The sequence below is a fragment of the Amblyomma mixtum genome, chromosome 8, assembly GCF_055824585.1.
Source record: "Amblyomma mixtum isolate Tamu chromosome 8, ASM5582458v1, whole genome shotgun sequence".
In the NCBI taxonomy this organism is placed as follows: domain Eukaryota; kingdom Metazoa; phylum Arthropoda; class Arachnida; order Ixodida; family Ixodidae; genus Amblyomma; species Amblyomma mixtum.
In genome coordinates this window covers 50770263-50790560 of record NC_143019.1, presented here as the reverse complement: position 1 = coordinate 50790560, position 20298 = coordinate 50770263, and the positions used below count along the sequence as shown (strand labels likewise).

The 20298-nt window shown below is 48.1% G+C and overlaps 1 protein-coding gene across 6 annotated transcripts in view; it reads right to left on the bottom strand.

Moving 5' to 3' along the window:
* The window catches only part of puf (ubiquitinyl hydrolase 1 puf), a 103043-nt gene that overhangs the window by 61380 nt on the left and 21365 nt on the right, over positions 1-20298 (bottom strand). For 2 of the 6 annotated variants that reach the window (XM_089557296.1, XM_089557298.1), the window contains exons 12-25: positions 20188-20291; positions 18323-18508; positions 16529-16680; positions 15632-15733; positions 12397-12640; positions 11162-11289; positions 10971-11060; positions 10227-10325; positions 6444-6526; positions 6217-6371; positions 5466-5736; positions 4154-4239; positions 3479-3706; positions 1517-1732 (exon numbers count right to left, since the gene is read on the bottom strand). In XM_089557296.1, coding sequence (XP_089413422.1) covers positions 1517-1732; positions 3479-3706; positions 4154-4239; positions 5466-5736; positions 6217-6371; positions 6444-6526; positions 10227-10325; positions 10971-11060; positions 11162-11289; positions 12397-12640; positions 15632-15733; positions 16529-16680; positions 18323-18508; positions 20188-20291 — 2144 coding nt within the window. The remainder of the gene's footprint in view (positions 1-1516; positions 1733-3478; positions 3707-4153; positions 4240-5465; positions 5737-6216; positions 6372-6443; positions 6527-10226; positions 10326-10970; positions 11061-11161; positions 11290-12396; positions 12641-15631; positions 15734-16528; positions 16681-18322; positions 18509-20187; positions 20292-20298) is intronic. The other 4 variants (XM_089557297.1, XM_089557299.1, XM_089557300.1 and 1 more) reach the window with 3 other exon arrangements.

Genomic DNA, 20298 nt, shown 5'->3' with positions numbered 1-20298 from the left:
TGCGGTTATCTCGAATCACGGTTCGCCGTTGTCGCAAGGCTCACCATCGTTCTGGGTTGTGGTGCAACGAACGAAGTGACGCGATGATTCGGCTAAACTTCCTTGCTCTCGTAAATAATAAGCCCTGGGATACGGGAACATCAAAAATAAATCCTCCTTGAGGATCACTGGCCTGTACCGAGTTTCTGGTAGGAGTAATAACGGCTATACAAGCTAGTTTTACATTCGCAGCCGCGAAGCAGCTTCCGCCGTTGCAGCGCGAGTGACCCGATCTGCTTGCACGCCAGTTCCGCTGCTAAGGTGTCGCTGAAATCGATCATATATGTTTGTTTTAATATTAAACAATTAGGCTGTCAGTAAGGCAGCGCCATAAGTAGAACATTCATTATGATGCTGGTCAATTCAAAAGTGCTGTCCACTGTGGCTTCGATACGAAACAAGTTAGGCTTAGCGACGACTAGGGAGTACAGAGCGCCGTCGTCCGTCGTGCTCGCGGCATTGCGGTAAGAGCGCGGAATCCAGTGCTCCGAGCGTTGTGTGTCACCTAAGTACGTCAACGATGCAGCAGGGACCGGACATTTTTCGGCGTAACGGCAATGAGCGACGCGGGACGTTGCTGCTGTACGCTGTTGCTGCGCCGTTGGACGAGATCGAAGGCTGCATACAAGCGCCGTCGGACGGCACTCTACACACCGCCTATTTTAATGCATTGCTCTTGGAACGTGATTTAGTGCGAAGAAAGTACGTTCTTGAAGCGGGCCAGCTCGTGCGCTTTTCACACTCTACCTTCTCGGTTAACGACGTAAGCCGAGGTCGCCAAGCTACGTTTGCGATAACCGAGCCTAGTGGCGTAACCGCGGGTAGCACGCCCGTGTGACAAAGGTAGCCTGACCTGCAAGTTGTTTGCGTTTTCAGGGCTCAAAAATTTTTTGTAAAAATTTATCCCGCGTAATGATCGGATCCCTAAATTTGCGTCAATTTTTTTTTTTAAAGTGCGATCATTATGCGAGTAAATACGGTATGTCAACAGCCCTTTCTTTGATGTTGCTGGCCTACCAGAGCAGGTTACACAGCTAAAAAAAAAATAAAAAAGAGTGAGCTCCTCTTCTAAGGTTGCTGGGTACAAGCAAAGACACTCTAGAAGCCGAGATTCTAACGTGACAATTACGTCACCACACAGCATGCAGTTCAAGCCGTTCTTGAACTCATCTCACAAATCTGACCTTGCGTAATTCAAACTTCTGGTTTATTTAATAGCCCTGTCATTATCAAATCTGTTGATTGGGCTCTCCTTTACTTGAACTTCGCGAAGATGAAACAAATTTTTTCTCCCATTCAAGTTCAAATCAGTGAGATACAGCTATAAAGGATGGAAACAAACTGTTTCTAAAGCCCCCAGTACACATATGCTACTTCGGCAGAGCAAGCTGCACATGAGGTTGAAGGCGCAAAGTTTATGGAATGACCCATGATGCTCGTCCTCGCCACTGAGCCAGCTTTGAGGGGGGGGGCCCACCTGTAGGTCCTTGAAGCCCAAGTCGGCCAGGGGCTTCTCATCCAGGTCGGTGGTGAGCTCCTGTCCCTGGGTGATCATGCGCAAGCAGGCCGCGGGGCCCCCCTCACTGGCCGGCTGGGACTGCGGCTGGAGCTGGGGCTGCACACTCTCCCACCAGTGGGCCACCTCTGCACGCAGGTCGCCCACCAGGTCCCAGCTCTGAAGCTCCAGCGTTGTCTGCAAAAATTCAGGAGGGCACTTTGTTGACCTAAAGTGCGATGAGGCAGAAGTCTTAAGCACGGTGTTGCTGCTTGTGTCACTGATGTGTGGTTAAGATGTTAAGCTTCGCCTGGAAGAGTGGCAAGCGACAGCATCCTGCAACACTGCCAGGGAGTCCACAGAATGCCACCGCCCCTTCGGCTATACAACTTGCTCGTCCGTAAATTGGTTTTTGAGGAAATGAAATGTACCTGTCTGGCATATCTGGTGGACACCTAAACCTAGCTGTAAGGGAATAAGGGAGGAAGATGGGAGTGAAGGAAGACACCATATTCACTAGACGCACCTTTGTTCATTCCAAACCATCTAGCTGGCATGGCGGAGCAGTTAGCGTCGGAGACCCTGGTTCGGTTCCCCAACTCGACCAATTTGCTACTTGGTTTTATTTATTTATCTGTTCTGACTAGAAAGGTTAATTAGGCTAATTCGTTCATTAACTAAACTAAGTCCCACTAACTTGGAGCATCACTATACCACCACTTTAATTGGTTGCATTGTTACTAGCCATAGTACAATTAGCCGCGTTTGAAATTCGCACACTGCGACGTCCCGACCGTTTGGACCAATTGAAAAGCGTGACATTTCTGTTGACAACTCATGCTTACAACGACGAGGCATTAAAGGGGCACCGCGATGATTTCTTCAGTACCCGTTAATATCATTAAATAGATTCATCATGCTTTCAAGAGACCAGAGCAAAAAGAATTATTGAAATCGGAGCATGGAAACGAAAGTTATTCCACTCTGAAAATTCGAAATGAAATGCTCAGACGAAAACGCATTTCACTCACCCATTTCTCACCCAGTACCGAGATTGGGCGCTACCAATCAGAACTGCGCCTAGCGCACACGCAGCGGAAGCGTGCATGCAGTTGTTGCTTTGTCGGGGCTGTAGACAGCCGCGCATTTTGACGGCGTCTTCCCCCCGTGTACGCGACGCCGTTGTCAGGGCAGGGGGACTAACGACAAAGGAAGCTCCCCGAAGTTTCATTTTTAGTCGGACTGGAAGGCTGTCAGCGGTAGCCCCCCTCCCCCCCCCAAACTCGACTCCAGTCTCCTGTCCGGCCTTTCTCTTCACAATTTCGGGCAAGGTGTGTCGACTGGCTTTTTTTTCGCTGCCGTCTTGGTATGGTCACGGCCGGTCTCGACGCGCGCGCTTTCTGGTCTGAGCCAACGTTTTTTGAACAGCGCTGGCCGCCACGAAGGTTTGAAGCGGAATGGAAAGTGTCGCCCCTAGCTGAATTCTTGTTAGTTTTTGTTCGCTTTCCCTGCTTCTTTCCAGTTTTTTGTGGCATGCGAAAAGCTTTCAGTACTCAGACACATAATATTTTGGATCAATTTTGTAAGTGTAAAGGAACAATATGCAAACTGGACGCCCAACCAATGAGAAAGGCAGCGCCCTATCTGGATGCCACCTCATTTCCGCTGCCGCAAATGTCCGCCGCGTTGCGACACCATCGGCTCGAAACGAGCATTTCTAGCGAAGATTAAAATATCAAATATTATTTCGGCGATCTCATTGCGCGTTCAGGACTCACAATATCCCTTACTCTGCATACAAATAATAAAGAACCCATGCATTATGTACGTCGCAGGGTACCTTTAAAAACGGCACCCACACACAGTGAGGCAACACTCCCAAGCGAAGGAACACTCGGAGAGAAGTCTACAACGGCAGCAGCAAAGCTACCACGAAGGGCGCACCTTGTGCGAGAGGCCCGCAGGCTGGCAGATGATGCGTAGGGGGCAGTTCCCCACACCACGAGGGTCCTGCAAGGCAGCCCCATGGGGGCTGAGGCCCGTGCCGTCGCGCAGCTGCCACCGGCGCAGGTGGAAAGCGTAGCGCCGCTGGAAGGCCTCCAGGTGCAGCTTGAGCAGCTGCAGCGCCCGCTGCACCACTGTCAGGATCGTCTCCTCAGCTTCCTGCGGGTGCTGCCAAGGACAACACGGCGCACAAAGATCATCAGACATCACGAGGGCAGCTCTTCGGTCAGCAACATTTGCATGTAGTCAAGGGGACACCAACAGTTTTGTATCAGTGCTACCTATTACCCTAACTGAAGAGAGCTCTGAGAACAGATAACTGTTACAGACAACTGTTAGCCCTACTTTCAATGCACAGTACTTTTTTACGAATAACAGTGACGGAGTTTTCTTTTAGAACTCCCAAATTCAAAAAAACATCACAGGTCTCTACAGTTAGCAGGGTTGGATCAGCCACGGCACAGTGGGACAGGTGATAAAAGATGGCAGGAACAACAGTTTAAGAAACCATCCAGCCTTCTGACAGAGCAGAGAGCTAGCAATTACAGTGCATGCTACCACTAACAATAACAATAACAGTAGCATAGTAATGCTTGATGACAAGACCCTACTTACCTCTGCAAGGCTGTCGGCAGCTGTTCGCAGGCTGTGCATGCATCTTTGTGCAAATTCCTCCTCCCTCTCGAGAGTGCCCTGGTGAGCTACGAGTTAAAGGAAGATCAAGGAAACCATTAGTCCTCACAAGCTGGGGATACCAGAAAAAAGGAATGACAGAAGCGGTACGAGATCTCAGCTCATGTCACAACAGAGAACCGCAGTTTACGCAAGCCAGTTTAGAAGCCAGGCATCACAGTAGTTGCATGAAGACGATAACACAACCTTCCTCAGCACAATTTTTCTTTTTTCCGGGAATGAATATAAGTGCAAGCCTCGTAAACTCTTCATAGATCTAATGCATTCAAAAATTACATCACGCACTACAAATACAGTAAAAGCTCGTCAACTGAACTCCCATTAATTTGGAAATCTGAATAATTCGAACCACCAGCTAGGTCCCGACCAATACCCACATAAGTCTATGGAGTCTTGCGCTCGCTAATTCGAATGCTATGGATCTCGCACTGGTTAATTTGAACAGACTCCGGAAGGGGGACAGAGTCTAAGTATGACCAACATGGCAAGTAATCACCTAAATAACCCTACTCAAGCCTGAATTCCATGCTGCAGAATCGCTCGTGCACACAACAGCAGACCGGACTACGAACGGATGGCCTTGTCTTCGAAAACAGACTGACTGAATAGTTTCGATTCCACGTTTTCTGAGCTTCACACCAGACCGCAGTGGCGGTGGCTCAACTAACCAGCCTCAGCCAGCCAACCGAGCCCAGTTGCGTGTCGTGTAGGGCGCTGACTGATTCTCCTCGGCGCTTTCTTGATAGCACACAGTAGGCACAGTTGACAGAACGCCTTCAAGGCAGAAAGCTAGGCTAGTTGGTGCGTCATCATTAATTAAAAGACTAGCGCATGTAACCAGGACATAGGCATAGAAGAAGACAGGACAGAAGAAGAAGGACAGGACAGCTCAGCTCGTCCTGTCTTCTTCTATGTCTGTGTCGTGGTTATGTGCACTAATGATGACAGAAAGCGTCTCTGGGAAATGTGCCAAGATACATCCAATCTGAACACTGTTACGACTTCCACAATCGACCAAGATTACTGTTTAAACGGAAAGCTGCATGCATGAGAAAAGTATACAACACAAGTACAGTGGTTTATAAAGAAGACAGAAAGCCAGAAGAATCAAATGCAGCGCTTCTTTCACGCACCTTTCCTAAATCTAACCGCAAGAACTTTTCTGCACAAGAGAGGAGACTAAACATCCCCGCACAAGAACTTGCACAGGCGCCCAAACCACTCGAGGGCTCACCGTGGAGGTAGAAGCTGTTGAGGTACTGGATGGCCGCCATGCTGACATCCGTGCTGGAGGCCCTGAGCGCAATCTCCCAGAGCTGGTCGATGCCGCTGGCCAGCTGGGGCGAGGAGCTCACACAGTGGTCCTGCTCCAGGGAGCTGGACGAAGAGGAGGGCCGTGGGCTCAGCAGGGCCGGATCCACGGGAGCCACACGACCGGAGCCGCTCAACTGCTGGAGCAGGTGCAGCGCAGTCATGCTGGTCGAGGCAGCCGGAAGCTGGGGCAGCTGCAAGCGAGCAACAGCATGTGAAGTGAGGGCAGTTTCTTTTCCCGTTATTGCAAAGACTGCCTTTCTTTCCTTTTTTTTTTCCTCCTTTCCATACGGTTTGTTTTTTCCCCGCATACTGTACAGTTTTCCACGTGTTGCTGGTCTTGACCTATGCTTTGTCTGTGATGCATCTACGTACTCACATGCCGATATGTAGTTAGTTCCCTTGGTGCTTACACGCATACATGCATGCACGGCGTGTTGGCTGGCTCTCAAGTTGAAAGTTAGTGCCCATCCTGCCCATTTCTGTGCCTTCGTCCATGTTCTTTCGCACTGTTTTTAGATGTCAGACTACAGCACCTTACTTGTATACAAACTGCGACAAGGTATAATTCTCAAAAGCTAGTGAACGAGTACAAAAACTGCCCCTACAATGAACTAAGAATGACGAAACATCGAAGCTACATAAGCAACGTTCGAGTAATTCAAGAAGGCTACCTTGTGCAGAAGCAGGTGCCGAAAGAGGTCAGGACTGAGGGCGTGCTGCTCCTTGCTGCGAACTTGGCTGAGCAGCCAACTGAAGAGCTCATCCCCACACTCTGGATCCAGTGCTAGGCACGACCAGAGCACATCCACTTGGTCTCGACTCAGTGCTGGAAAATTGAGGTGATGGTGTGATCGCCTGCACTTGCGACACTTGGCCAATCCTGCCACAATCCACTCACCAAAATCCTCGGGAGAGCCGGCCGTTGAAAAAATGCACGACAGGAAGTGCAGTCGCACCTGTATCTGTTCCCTGTGGGTGTAACTGGCAAACAAGAAGAATAAAGTCTATTTCATTATGCTTCACGTAAGGAGAAAGATTCCAGACCCTCCTCAACTCAAAACTCAAGCACAGTAATCTCCAGGACGTATTCTGAACCTGCCATCACTTATCATGAGTTATCACACAAAATTTTCACAACAGAATTTGTTTGGAAGTCTTGGCAAGCGGAAACTAAAAACGAAGGATAATCAGCCAGAAGTTTGCACGGCTGTAGGTAGCGCCAAAAGCCAAGCCACAAACTAATTCTGTGCTATCATGCCACAATGACAGCCCATCAGTGCCCTATACGTCACATGATTTCGGCCAACATATGCTATGACAGGCAAGGACGGAGTTCATTTCTCGAGGTAACAACGGCCAGATACTGTATTTACTCGCGTAATAGGCGCACTCGCATAATAGGCGCTCCCCTAGTTAGGGCGCGAAAAATCATATTTTTTTATTTCCGCGCATAATAGGCGCACCCCGAACTTGGCACTGTGATCAATACTGTATTTACACGATTGCAAGCCGACGCCTCGCCACCCCCCGCTTCCCAATCTTTATTTTAACAAAGTTTTTGCGGAACTGACTACTAGTCCCTACTAGTGCTGCTGCCGTCGCAGCTGCTGCGGACCCACAGCACGTACAACGACATCGCATAGAACAGCCGCACACAGTTTTCAGGGATGCTCACTTTAAACGTCTGTTTGGAAAGCTTCATCTCCAGTCGGAAACGTTCCAGACTAAGGCCCGCGAAAACCTCGGCGCCCGGAGTCGCGTACGAAAATTTAGGGACGCCGCAGTCGCAACTGTCGCACTTCTCGGCCACGTCGTATTTTCCGACCTGCCGCACGCTTGCCGCGTTCGTGAGCAAACTCCCAGCCGTGTAGCTGTTAAGGTGCTTGCCCGTCAACGCTCCGCGGCAAAGCCATAAACCACGATAACTATCGCGCTACCGCAAATCTCGGCACTTGACAGCAACAACAAAAAAAAAAAACGAGCTGGAGATGCTGATGGCGATATAGATAGCGAAAGCTCGCGGCGGAGGAAAACGATGATGATGATGATGAGCTTGGCCTTGGGCGGCGTCTGGAAGCTCCTGTGCGCGTGTGTGGCCTCCGCGATCAAGCGCGCGCCCGTTGCACGCAGCCGGAGCCGATCGCGGAGGCCTCGGCGCGTGCATTCCGAAAGTTTCGGTGCGGCCCTTACACGGACCTTTTTTTTTTTAACATTTTCTTCGCGAAAACAGGGTGCGGCCCGTACACGAGTGCGTTTACGCGGTGTGTTCAATTTTGCCAGTCGAAAAATTTCCGGAAATTTTACCCCGCGTAATAGGCGCACCCCGAACTTTGAGCCGGATTTTCTGGAAAAAAAGTGCGCCTATTATGCAAGTAAATACGGTAATACAGTTAGACCTGGACATAACGAAATCGAGAAAAGTCCGCGATTTTTCGTTGAGTGCAGGTTTCTGTTACATCCAGTTTTCACATAAAAACTTGAAAGAACTGTGCAGCATGGAAGCCAAAATGAAAAACAAATGTAGGTGAAATGACCTAGCAAACATTTAACTGCAGGTTTAGCTCCAGGTTTAACTGCACTGCTATCACTTGCAAGGAAAACATGACAAAGGGCAAAATTCACAATCCAGCTTTTCCCCAGTAATGCGAATTTTTTAAGTTCCCAAATTGTGCTAATTGTTTCATTATTCAGGCCATTTCTTGAATACCACAAAGTTGAGCACAATTGCTGACTGTACTCCACGCCAGAAGACTTGAGCATCTGCCCACTTTTTATGTGCCACAATAAAAACAAAATAACAGACAACAGCATTTCCAAAGCCCGTGATATGCACCAGTCAAATGCAATAAACATCACAATTAGTTCAAGGTTCTACAGGCAACATGTGTGAAGAGTCGTATCTCACATAACCTGCGCTATTTTCAGTACTCTCAGCTGTCTTCTTCATTGTGTGAGGCAGAGTACAGTCGAACCTCGTTATAACGAACACGGATACAACGAATTATCGGATATAACGAAGTGAAAGAAAAGTTTGGTTGGACATGCTTTAATTCTAAGGGAGTTCTATCTGTATAACGAAACGAAAAATTCAAAATTTGACACTGTATCGGTTATAACGAAGCAGTTTTTGTATTCACGGGGCTCAAAATGCACAAATAAGTAAGAAAAGATCTCAAAACACGCTAAATTTTGATCTTTTGAAGCGCGCGCACCTAAAATGTGTTTGAATCACCCGCGCTTCCGCACGCGACGCCATCTAGGGAGAGCAAATGAATCTAGCATCAACGGCTGCCTAGCACGTGACTGGCACGTGATCGAATTAACGCCCGCTCCCCGGCCACCCCCGCCGTCGCAATTTCCGACCCGCGCGCGCTATCTCTGCAGTTCAATCTGTAGACGCCGTCGCAGAACGCGTCTTAACAAACAGCAGTTTCGCTTGAAACGAAGATAAAGATATTCAGGGCAGTTGACAGCGGGCGCAAGGAAAAGTCATTGCCGCGGACTTCGGTGTTGCGCCTAGCACTCTTATCTATCTAGATAAGATGGTTATCTTGAGCGCAAGGCAGAAGATTGCAAACGCCCGCTCTGCAGGCGCTGTGAAGAATGACAGCAAGACAGGATGTTGAAGATGCCTTGTTTGCATGGTTCAAGGATGTTATAGCGCGTAACCTGCCTGTGTCTGGTGCCGTCCTTCAAATGAAGGCGAGAAGTCTCACTTCCGTCTGAGGCCACAATGACTTTCATGCAAGCAGTGGCTGGCTGCAGCGATTTAATGACCGCCATCAGATTGTTTGCCAGTCTTGTCTGGCGAAGAAGCAGCCGTTGGCGCCGAGAACTGCGAGAAGTAGGCAGAAAGCTTCCGCATGCAACTGGGAGGCAAGCGGACTATTTCGGCGAGACGACATGGCGTCAGCTGGCGGTTCCGAACGTTACGTTCGAGGAATTCATCTGTGCAGATGACAACTTGGCTGTGGCGCCCGAACTGACCGACCAAGAAATTACTGATCAGGTGGTTTCTGCAGATGATGCTAGAAACAGCGATGCACGTGAAGATGGAGAAGTGCGAGCTCTCAGCAGCGCCGAGGCCGCTGACATGGCCAGGAAGTTGAGGGGGTACCTCGAGAACCTACCTGTGGCCAAATCAGCTGACATCGGGAAAGCGCTGCTCTGTGTTGATTTCGTCGAGAAATATAACCTGTCAAATAGTGTGAAGTGCCGCCAAACGGAGATTACGTCGTTTTTTAAATAAATCAGTTTTTGCACCTGGCCATGCATCCCGATTTGTGAGTTCGTTCTTGCTTTCCAGTACGAAATGCAAGGCGAGGTTTCATATGCTTATACCACGCGTTAAATTCAAAAATAGTGCATTTTTCAACCCTGTGCTGTCCATCTTAAAATACTCTTTACTTGGGTTTATTAGCGACCTTTTCTGCGGGAATTTGAGTGCATACTTTTATAACGAATATTGGATATAACGAACGAATTTCCGCGCAAAATGCGACTTCGTTATAACGAGGTTGGACTGTACTACAGATTCTACCCACTAAACAAATGGGTGCTGACAAGCTGTCTTTGCAGGCAGTTTGCAAAGCACCATGCAGCTGAGTAAAAGTTCTTGGCTTTTTTTGTTTCATTTGAATACACATCAATAAATCAAACAAACAAAACAAGAGAAACTTACAGCTTGTGCGCGGGAGCAGAAGATTTTTTGTGACTGCTCGTGTATCGAACAAGATCTTCGAGAAACAGCTGCATCATTCCGTGTTCACGCTCAGCCCACCTGGAATGGGGGAGAGGAGCGTGTCATATGCCCAGCCAAGGATTGCAACACTAAAACGTAAAGCACAAGAATTAAAAATAAAACAGCTTTTTTTTTTTTTCTGCCAGCTACTACCTGCACCACATACGACTCAGCAGAAACTCAACAATTTAACTCTTTCCTACCTACGCCCACAGAGCATCGTTGGCCCGCTAACGTCGACTTCGCGTACAGTTTTCAGAACCTTCTGCATTGCTTACGGGCACGCTGCGCGTCTGCCTGGTAATCAAAGAACTGAAGTTTCGTTTTCAAAGTAGTTTTCTTTTTTCCCGCTAGACAGCAATTTTTCAAGGCACTGCGAAGACATGGTACTGCGTTCATCCTCAGCTAACGACAACTCATCGATATTCAGTGGAAGAGGTGATTTCGATCAATTCCTACTCACCACAGCGATATGTACCAGTACCAAATGTACACATGAGCCACAGCACTCAACCAGTGAAAACTGTGAGGCCCCATACCAATCAAATTCTCTATCTATGCCAGGCTTGCACGAAGCTATCTCTCATCACAACATGGACACTGCGGCAAAGTGTGTGCGAAGGAGACCTAAAACAACACTCATTACACAGCCAGCGAAAAGGCAGCAAAGGTGGACATGCTCACATGGTAACACAGTGCGTGTCGGCACCTTCCCTCGGCTGCTGAAAAGAGGCTAGCAGCTTGGGTAGCAGGCGTAGAGAGACAACCACAGACCTGGAATGGGTAAAATGAAAAATAGACAATAGAAAACCTGCACCTGCTGCGTAATGAGCGTGCAAAAGGTGCTGAGTCATTCGGCAGAGAAACCCACTCACCTGCTCTGTGCCAGGTTGCGGAGGCAGCCCTCGATGAACTGAGTGCGTACAGTGCGGTCTACATACCAGCACACCAGGCTGCATAAGACTTTTTCAGCTTCAAGGGCCAGCTCTTCACCCAGTTCCTCCTGTGAGCGAAAACAAAATACGACAGTTTCAAAGCGGTCCGATTAGATTCAAGGGAAGCCCAGTTTTTTTCCATGCCGCATTCCCCTCCAACTACACTAGCGAAATTCCTAAGAAAACATAAATGCTGAAACTGATCAGAATCTGCAGATATCAACTCCCATTGGGGAGAACACAGACTACTATAATGTCCCCTTACTCTGAAATGCCGCAAACTGGCAAAGCAACTGGCAAGTAGAAGAGGGAGAACAGCGAACAAGCTCAGAAAGCAAACACCTTAGCAGCCTGTGGCTTTTTTCCATGACGTCTGCACTCATTTCCACTTTAGCAACCAATGATTAAGCTTTCCAGAGATTTCGGTCTTTCTTCGGCTTCAAGAGTAACCCACAACGGCTGAAAGCAATTCAGTCCATGAGTTTCCATACATCAAATGATTATTTGCAAATTTCTGCAATGGCCATATTACAATTTACAGTCGAACATGAAGCTCTGAAAGTGCCTTGTTGTAAAGACCTAACTCTATTGTGATATCAATAATCACATATGCTGACACAGAAAGGGAAACATAATCGCAAGCAGCAGAGAATCAGGTGCAGCAATAAGATTAGGTTTTGATAAGATAGGGCGAACAAAGTTGGTACAGAGTAAAGGGGTAACTGGAGTTCACTCACAGTCATAGCTATTCAAATTTAATTTTAGGTAAAAGAGCCTTTACCATTTATGCGAGCCTACTAAACAATGCGCCGTCCACTGTGGGATGCTAGAACGTGTGAACTTTGCATTCGGCTTGGCTAGCATTAGGCCAAAAATGCAGATTCAGCTTCTAAAATAGCTGCACCACAATGCTCCCCACTCTGCCCAGATTAAATTATTTTAGAAGGATGTTTTTAACTGCTTTAATGAATTTACTTCAAGTGAATGTTCAGTGTCAGGCATGTGGTGGAAACTGGCCCTCTCAGCCAACGCCATGCTGTGCCAAATAGGAAGTTCGCACTTTCCAGGATTCCTGTGATGGGTGACTGACTGCAGCGCCCTTTCGTCGCTTGAGGTAGAATTTTGACAAATTCTATGCTGGCAGAGGCCTAAGCCAGATGACGACGACCACTCACAATCTTGCCATCCTGCAGCAGGTCCCACAGCAGCGTCTTGCCCGGCTGGCAGACCTGGCTGGCGTTGATGGGGGAAGTGAGCGTTGTCTCCCTCGATGAGGCCGCAATGACCCTCGGCCAGGACGACGACCCTTCCTCCTCGCCCTCAAAGTCGGCCAGGTTCTTCTCCGACTGGTTGCTGGCCTCCAGAGAGTGGCAGCTCCCGCCCCCATCAGGACTCGAGGCCTCCCTGGCAGGCAGGACGCTGCCACAGGAAATGCAGCAGAGCACAAGTAAGTCATCGGGGCCAACAGTGGCTTCAAAGTGGCAAACTTGCAAATAACCACAAAACCCAAGGACCTCTTGCAAGCCAAAAACCCACAGTATGCAGTTGGATTTTTTTTCCTGGCCCCAAGCTGATAACCAAAGCATTCCCAAATTATGTGATCATTCACCGCAGTTTTTATATTTAGAATCGTTCTCATCCCCGGTCTGTGTCGGATAGACCCAGACTGGGCAGATGTAATTTCCAGTTTGTAACCTCCTCCAAATGCGTGCCTCCTTATTAGAGAACGATCTGGGGGTGGAAATATCCTTCTATGTAATTTATAGTGTTCGGTGATTTCGTGGCATGTAATGATGCTATCTTTCATTCCCACGCATCCGGGCTGTTCTACGGTCGCCCAGCAGTAGAGATCTCGAGCGAGCGCGGATGCAGCCTCGTTGCCACGGACAGATTCGTGCGCAGGTATCCATATAACGGATATTTTTCGATTAATTGGGTTCATTGAGAGCATGTGGGTACAAGTTGAAAGGAGTCTTCAGAGCACAAAGCGAGGCAACTGAAATTTCTTACATTACAAATAAAACCACGAACATTAATTAGCCTTCCATGCTCTCACAAGGAACATTTACAGTGAGAACGGGCACTGCCTTGGACAGCTGCATCCCAAGAAAAACTTCAATGGGATCCCTTAAGGGGGGATGTGGGGATCAGATCGCAAAAATCGCGAAAAAAGTCGATTTTTGAAAAGTACACTTTTTGGCATCTCCAACACTGTTTCTATGTTGTACCGAAATACAGTCGACGACCGAATATTCGGACATGCTTGATTATTCGGACTTTTTCGCGGCACCGCGACATGGCCCATAGAGCCAATGTGTAAGAGCGCTTGAAATTTCGGACGCACCGCAACTGACCATTCGATTTTTCGGACCTCTTTCGCACTCGCCGCCAGCACCCAAGCCGCCATATAATGTGTACAGTGGAACCTCATTAATTCAGACTGCAGGAGATATCGAAAACTTGATCAAACAAAACGAAATTCAAGCTTAAAGGGAGCCTCTTGCGACGCTGAAATTCTGCGCAAGTCGGCACATTGCGCTCGCGTGTTTTCGAATTCGTACTGTCCTTGAATGTCTTCCGCCGCACGAACTTGAACCGTAGTCTGAGTTCACGGAACTCATCTGTGCCGAGTCTTTAGTCCCGAACACGGAACGCGAATACAATCGCAGAGGCTACGCGCACGCCGTGGCCTCCGCGATCGAAGCGCGCTTCGGGCGCGCCGCCGGATCTTATCGCGGCCGCGATCTGCTCCGGCGCTGCGCCGTTCGCGGAGGCCACGCGCGCGCACCGGAGCTTCCAAGTGCCATCTATGGATGGCGCCGTGATCATTATCAACATTTTTCTCGGTCGCGATTTTCCGCTGTTCACATCGGCATCGCCAGCTCCAGCCTTTCGTGGCGTGTTAGGATGCGTGTTAGCGCGTTCGCCGTGATAGTGGCTTTCGCGTGCTGCCGCCGAGCTTCACAGTTTTAGCGCGATGGGCAAGCACCTTAAGCTACACGGCTGGGAGTTAGCTCTCGAACGCGGTCGGTAAGCGTGCGGCGGGCGGGAAATTCGACATGGCCGAGAAGTGCGTCCGATGATGGTGCAACCAAAAGTGAAACACAAGCTGCAAAAAGCGCGCTTTCCGAGTCAAGCCGTGCGAGTTTCCTGAGCTGGAAGAAGAGCTGCTCCTCTATGTGATGGAATTTCGGAACAACGGCTACGCGTTGACAGCGGACATGATGCGCGGCTTCTTTTGGCATGAGCGTGCACCAGAGCGCAGCACCAGCTCAGGAGTCTAAATACTTCGCGAGGGACGATTGAACGTAGAATAAATGTCGCTCATTCCCTGGTTGGTGTGTTTTTACTTAAAAAAAATTTTTTTGCGCATATCGCGTGTATGAGCCGCACCCCGAAAATTGGCCCTCGAATCTGGAAAAAAAAAAGTGCGGCCCTTATACGCGTTTATACGGTATTTCGCGCGGCGAAATATAGTCATGAGGAGCTTTAGAATGTGTGCAATACAATTGGCCGCTTTCTCCGGCATAGTGGTAATAAGTTCGTGATTTTTTCGGTGAAATTTGATTTTCCGGACTGCCCGATTTTTCGGTCGTTTTCGCGGTACCTAGAGAGTCCGAAAAATCGGTCGTCGACTGTATTTCACCTAAAAATAAACGTTAAGCGCTCCAAATAAATATATTTGTCGGCATCTACACATAGATAGTGTGTGCTAGCTTAGAACTTTCAGGCCTGTTTTCTCAGAAGTTTGTTTCGAGCTTCATACCTTGTTCGTGGAAAGCGTAGCACAGCAATGGGTGCATGGATTTTTACCCCGTTTGTTTTGTTATGATCACTGAAATATGGTCTGCATCAAGAAAGTCTCATATTTACCATTTAGGCTCATTTGTTTTTATTCCATGGTAATTGTGTTTGTTTATGGGGTTTAACGTCCCAAAGCGACTCAGGCTATGAGAGACGCCGTAGTGGAGGGCTCCGGAAATTTCGACCACCTGGGGTTCTTAGAGCATGATACGTTCTAAACATAAAAGAAGGTGCCTATAGTGTCCTTTAAAAAAGAGCAGAGAAATTTTTTTTTTAAATTAAGAGAATATTGATTTACACACTTCTTAGTCAATACTAAAAGCATTTACAGACCTGTAGCCTGCTTTTTTGTCATGCTAGGCTTTCCACAAGCAAGCAACATGGGGACAACATATAAACAATGATAAAAGGAAACCTACTGAAGCTGTCATTGTGAAACTTTATATTTGATTGTTTGATGCTGTTTTAAACCAGTCTGCCCAATTTCACCACTCTAAGTCCAAAAATAGCCAGCATGCCTAAGAGCCTTATCACATGACAGACACACTTCACGAGCACCAGACAGGCCAACAAAGCCGGAGCCAACAACAAGAGACCGACACTTGCCGGGAAGGCAGGGAAGGCCCATCCGCACTATGCCACGACTGTGCCAGCTCGACAGGGAGAGCTGAGCCCTCTTCTCTCGAGGAATGCGGACGACCACCCAACCTGCAAGGGGAAGAGCCACCCAGCTTGCATCAGCCCACTTCCATTCCCATCACTATACGCATGGCTTCAGTGTACTGTTAGGAGCATCTACAGAAACCCAGGCAATGATGGCCAGTCAGTGTACTTTTCCCTCTTGAAGTATGAGAACTGTACTGGGGACAGAAGAGAACATAAATTTAGCAAAAAAGAACAAGCAAGACTGCAGAACAGAAAGCAGTGCATGTTCATGAAAGCAGTGCATGTTCATCACAAAATGCTACAAGTTATTCAAATTCCTCCATAAGCACACTGATGCACTGAAAATGGCAGTAAACTTAAAAGTTCATCACAGCTGTTCTTGGTCACATTCCAATAATGGAACCAGAACATTAGAACACATTCAATGCAACAAAGCAGTCTTAGAATCAGTCCCTTCCTTGCAAACCCCTCTCCTAATATCCAAAGAATTGAAAATCAACTTGCAAGTGCAACGCAACTTGCAAGGCTCAATTTTCAACAAGCCCCATCATAAAACGACAAGCCCCGAAATCGACAAGCCCCATCATACAACGTTGACACTGCGTGAGCCCTGCTACCAGAACATACTTACCCAGAAGGCCTCACCGTGTTTCACATAACTGGGCTAGCTGGTGGCAGCTCATGATGAGAAGCAGCACGAAAATGACAAAGCACACGAGGATCGACGCACACAGACCGCATCATTTGTGCGCTTCCTTTCTTCAGTGTTTCATCACTTCAGTGCTGGTTCTCAACTGGCCTTATACGCAAGAGTCCACGAATGAATAAGTGGCTCACCCAGGAGGTCTTGCCTTGCCCACCAGCGCCCTCTCCAGTATCTGGGGCGTCCTCTGGGGGCAGCGTTCCTCTTCGCTGCTGAGCTCCTCCTCAGTCTCTTCCTCCTCCTCCTCTTCCTCACCAGCACTCATCCCACTTTCCTCCTCATCCTCCTGTTCATCCCATAAACAGATATATACACACATCAACATCAACATCATCAGTCAGGTGAAGTTCACTGCACGTCAAAGGTGCTCTCCCAGCGACCACATGTGACCTTGGCAGGTACTGTATTTACTCGCATATAGGTCGACCTTTTCTTTCCAGAAACGCTGCCCATAATTAGTTACCGACCTATATTCGTGACCAAAGAACCTCGACCTATATTCGTGACGCAGGTCATCTTGCGGGTGCGTACAGTGAATTGCTGTGTGTACTCGCATTGCTCTTTCGCTCATTTCTGTGGTATTATTGTGGTAGACAGCTTAGGAAGGAGTATATTTTGGTGTTCTGGGCAGGAGCGGTGATAGTAAAACACGGGAAATTTTGGAGGCGCACCACGTAAGAAAAAGAGTAAAAAGTTGTGTCAGCGATACATCTGTGAACCTTTTTAAAGCTGAGATTTAATATCTTGAACGGTTCTGTTGATTGCACATCAGGTTTTTTTCTGCGCATGCCTAGGTTTCTGCATATTTGCTCGCTTTTCAGAAATTAAAGTGAGATGAAGTGTATGCTTGTCCAATGTCGCATGTGCATGTTTTTCAAGCGATGTGAGTCGAATTATACTCGAATAATTTTTTTTTTATTTCTCGGCGAGCCCAATGTATAGGGGTCGACCTATATGCGAGTAAATACGGTAGGTCTATTTTTTTTTTCACAGGCAAAGGCAAAGAAAAAACCGACTAAAAAATTTAAGTTCAGGGGAACTGATAAAGCTTCACCTATATTTTCTTTGCTCTTCTGAGGCATTCAAAAAACTTTATCGGGACATCATCACCTGTGGAGCTACTTCGAAAGTGTTTCCCATGATTGAGAATTCCTTTAAATAAATAGGGCTGAAGTTGATAAATCTGATTTTGAATTCACACAGTATATATACCAAGGAGTCATTGTTTAAGCTGGAGCTGGAAGAAAACTTGGCAGGCTTTACTCAAAACCACCCTCTGGAAGACATTGAAGTAACGAGCGTTAGCTGTTTGGTTTACAAGAATTGATATGAAAGAGATTAAAGGGAGGTACACCTCTATCCACCATATTGGACCGTGACGTCATCATTGGCACGCAGCAGGTGGTTGTTTCTACAATGCTATTGTGGATGGCACTACAAGTCTCAATGCGAGATGTGCTGTTTTCTAATTGCTGCCACAGATGGCGCTGTCATCTCAGGGTGGTAGCAGACCCCACGAAATCTCAAAACGTGATGAGTAGTTGCTGCCACAGATGGCGCTGTGATCTCAGGGTAATAGCAGACACCTCTATCCACCATATTGGACCGTGACGTCATCATTGGCACGCGGCAGGTGGTTGTTTCTACAATGCTATTGTGGATGTCGCTACAAGTCTCAATGCGAGATGTGCTGTGCGAGATGTGCTGTTTCCTAGTTGCTGCCACAGATGGCGCTGTCATCTCAGGGTAGTAGCAGACCCCACGAAATCTTGAAACGTGATGAGTAGTTGCTGCTACAGATGGTGCTGTGATCTCAGGGTGGTAGCAGACCCCTTGAAATCTCGAAACGTGATGAGTAAAAGCTAACTAATGCTCTTAAAACGTCGAGGCTTTGCGTTCCAAGTCGGGAGCAAGTGGAAGTCACTCACATGGGCGTCCCCAGCCAGCTGCCCGGCAGCAGCCCAGGGCTTGAGTGCGGCCATAGCCACCACGGGCCCCTGCGGGTGGTGGGCGGGAGAGCTACCTTGGCTGTCTGAGGATGACTCCATGGCCACCTGCATCGCCTCGGGCTCGCCAAGCCCACCCACCTGGGGGCAGTCTTTGCTCCCCGACACCTACGCGGCAGTGTGGCCACCAATCAGGCACGGCTCGTTCGCAGCCACTAAGACCGCTATCGATGTCACGCGACGTCAACTGCGCAGTGCGCCTATGCAAAGCAACCATGGAGGTTCCATCCTGTTACAGCCACACGGGATAATCCAGTTGACCGGAAAATCTCATTATGACCCCTACTCCTTGCTAGCACTCTCCCTCGTCACTGGCCTTTGGGCATAGCTTAGGAGAAAGGAGAATATCTGCTTTTGCTTGAAAACTTGCCCCTCAATTTGGGCTCTTAGTTTCGACCCGCCCAACAATATGGCATTCGTCAGGATACAGGGTTGCCATGAAGGAGCCTCCTGTCGCCCACCAAATCTGATTGGTTTGGTTTATTGGGGTTTAACGTCCCGAAGCAACTCAGGCTATGAGGGACGCCGTAGTGAAGGGCTCCGGAAATTTCGACCACCTGGGGTTCTTTAACGTGCACTGACTTCGCACAACACACGGGCCTCTAGAATTTCGCCTTCATCGAAATTCAGCCGCCGCGGTCGGGATCGAACCCGCGTCTTTCGGGTCAGCAGCCGAGCGCCGTAACCACTGTCTATATTGAGAGCTTCCATTCACTGAGCAACAGTCACAGTGGAACACCTCTGAGAATAACTCCCCTACACTGACTTCTCTGATCTGTTGAACAATGCAGGGACTGTCAGGTAATTAATTACCCATGCCAGAAAAATCTGATCAATGCAAAATCTTGCAGTGCCACAAGAGCATAATTTAATGGCTTGAACATGCAGCTAGTCTTTCACGCCTGCCAAGAACACTCTTCCAGCTTGGTAAAAGCAATGACAAATCACATGTGGCCTTGCATGTCACATATTATCAAGCATATTCTGACCTTTGATACTTTCCTTACCATACCTAATCAAATCCTTCACTCGTAAGTCTAATTTTTATTTACAAGCTGTTATCTTGCCCTCGAATGCTTAACTGGATGGATACCTTTGCTCGTCTGAAAATCCAACTGATCATGGCTTTGACGCCACTTGGCCAAGACAATTTGGTTTTTTTTATCACTAGTTCTGCCTGTGTGATGTTTTCTGTAAGCAAGCTCAAGCAAAAAAAAAAAAATCAATAAAATACAAGTGACACGAGGCTATATGTCCTCAACTATTTCCCAACACAGTCATGCTTAACACCATCTAAAGCTCTGGCAGTAAGCCTCCCAATGACACAAGCCTGTGAACATCTATTCTTGAGATGGTTTGGTTTGGCTGACGGGGTTTAACGTCCCAAAGCAACTCAGGCTATGAGAGATGCCGTAGTGAAGGACTCCAGAAATTTCAACCTCCTGGAGTTCTTTAACGTGCACTGACACCGCACAGTGCACGGGCCTCTAGAATTTCGCCTCGAAATCAACCACCGCGGCCGGGATCGAACCCGTGCCTTTCGGGTCAGTAGCCAAGCACCATAACCATTGAACCACCACGGCGGCCGACTATTCGTATGAGTACAAAAGCACTAATGAGCACCAGATGACATCCCACGGTCACAAGATTTTCTAGGTGTTTTACTAGCTCAAATAAAAAGGGTGCACACAAAAGGCTGTCACAAATGGTGCTATCCTACGTGCACTCACGCCCTGCATCCTTACTTTACTACAAACTTTCCTCTGCACAAAATGACACCAGCTCACCTGAGCTGCCTGCGAGGGGAAAGCCACAGGGTTCTCCTCTTCCTCCTCATCCTCTTCTTCTTCACTGGCGTCAGTGGCCTCATGAAAGCCCTTCTTGGAGACTGCTGCAAA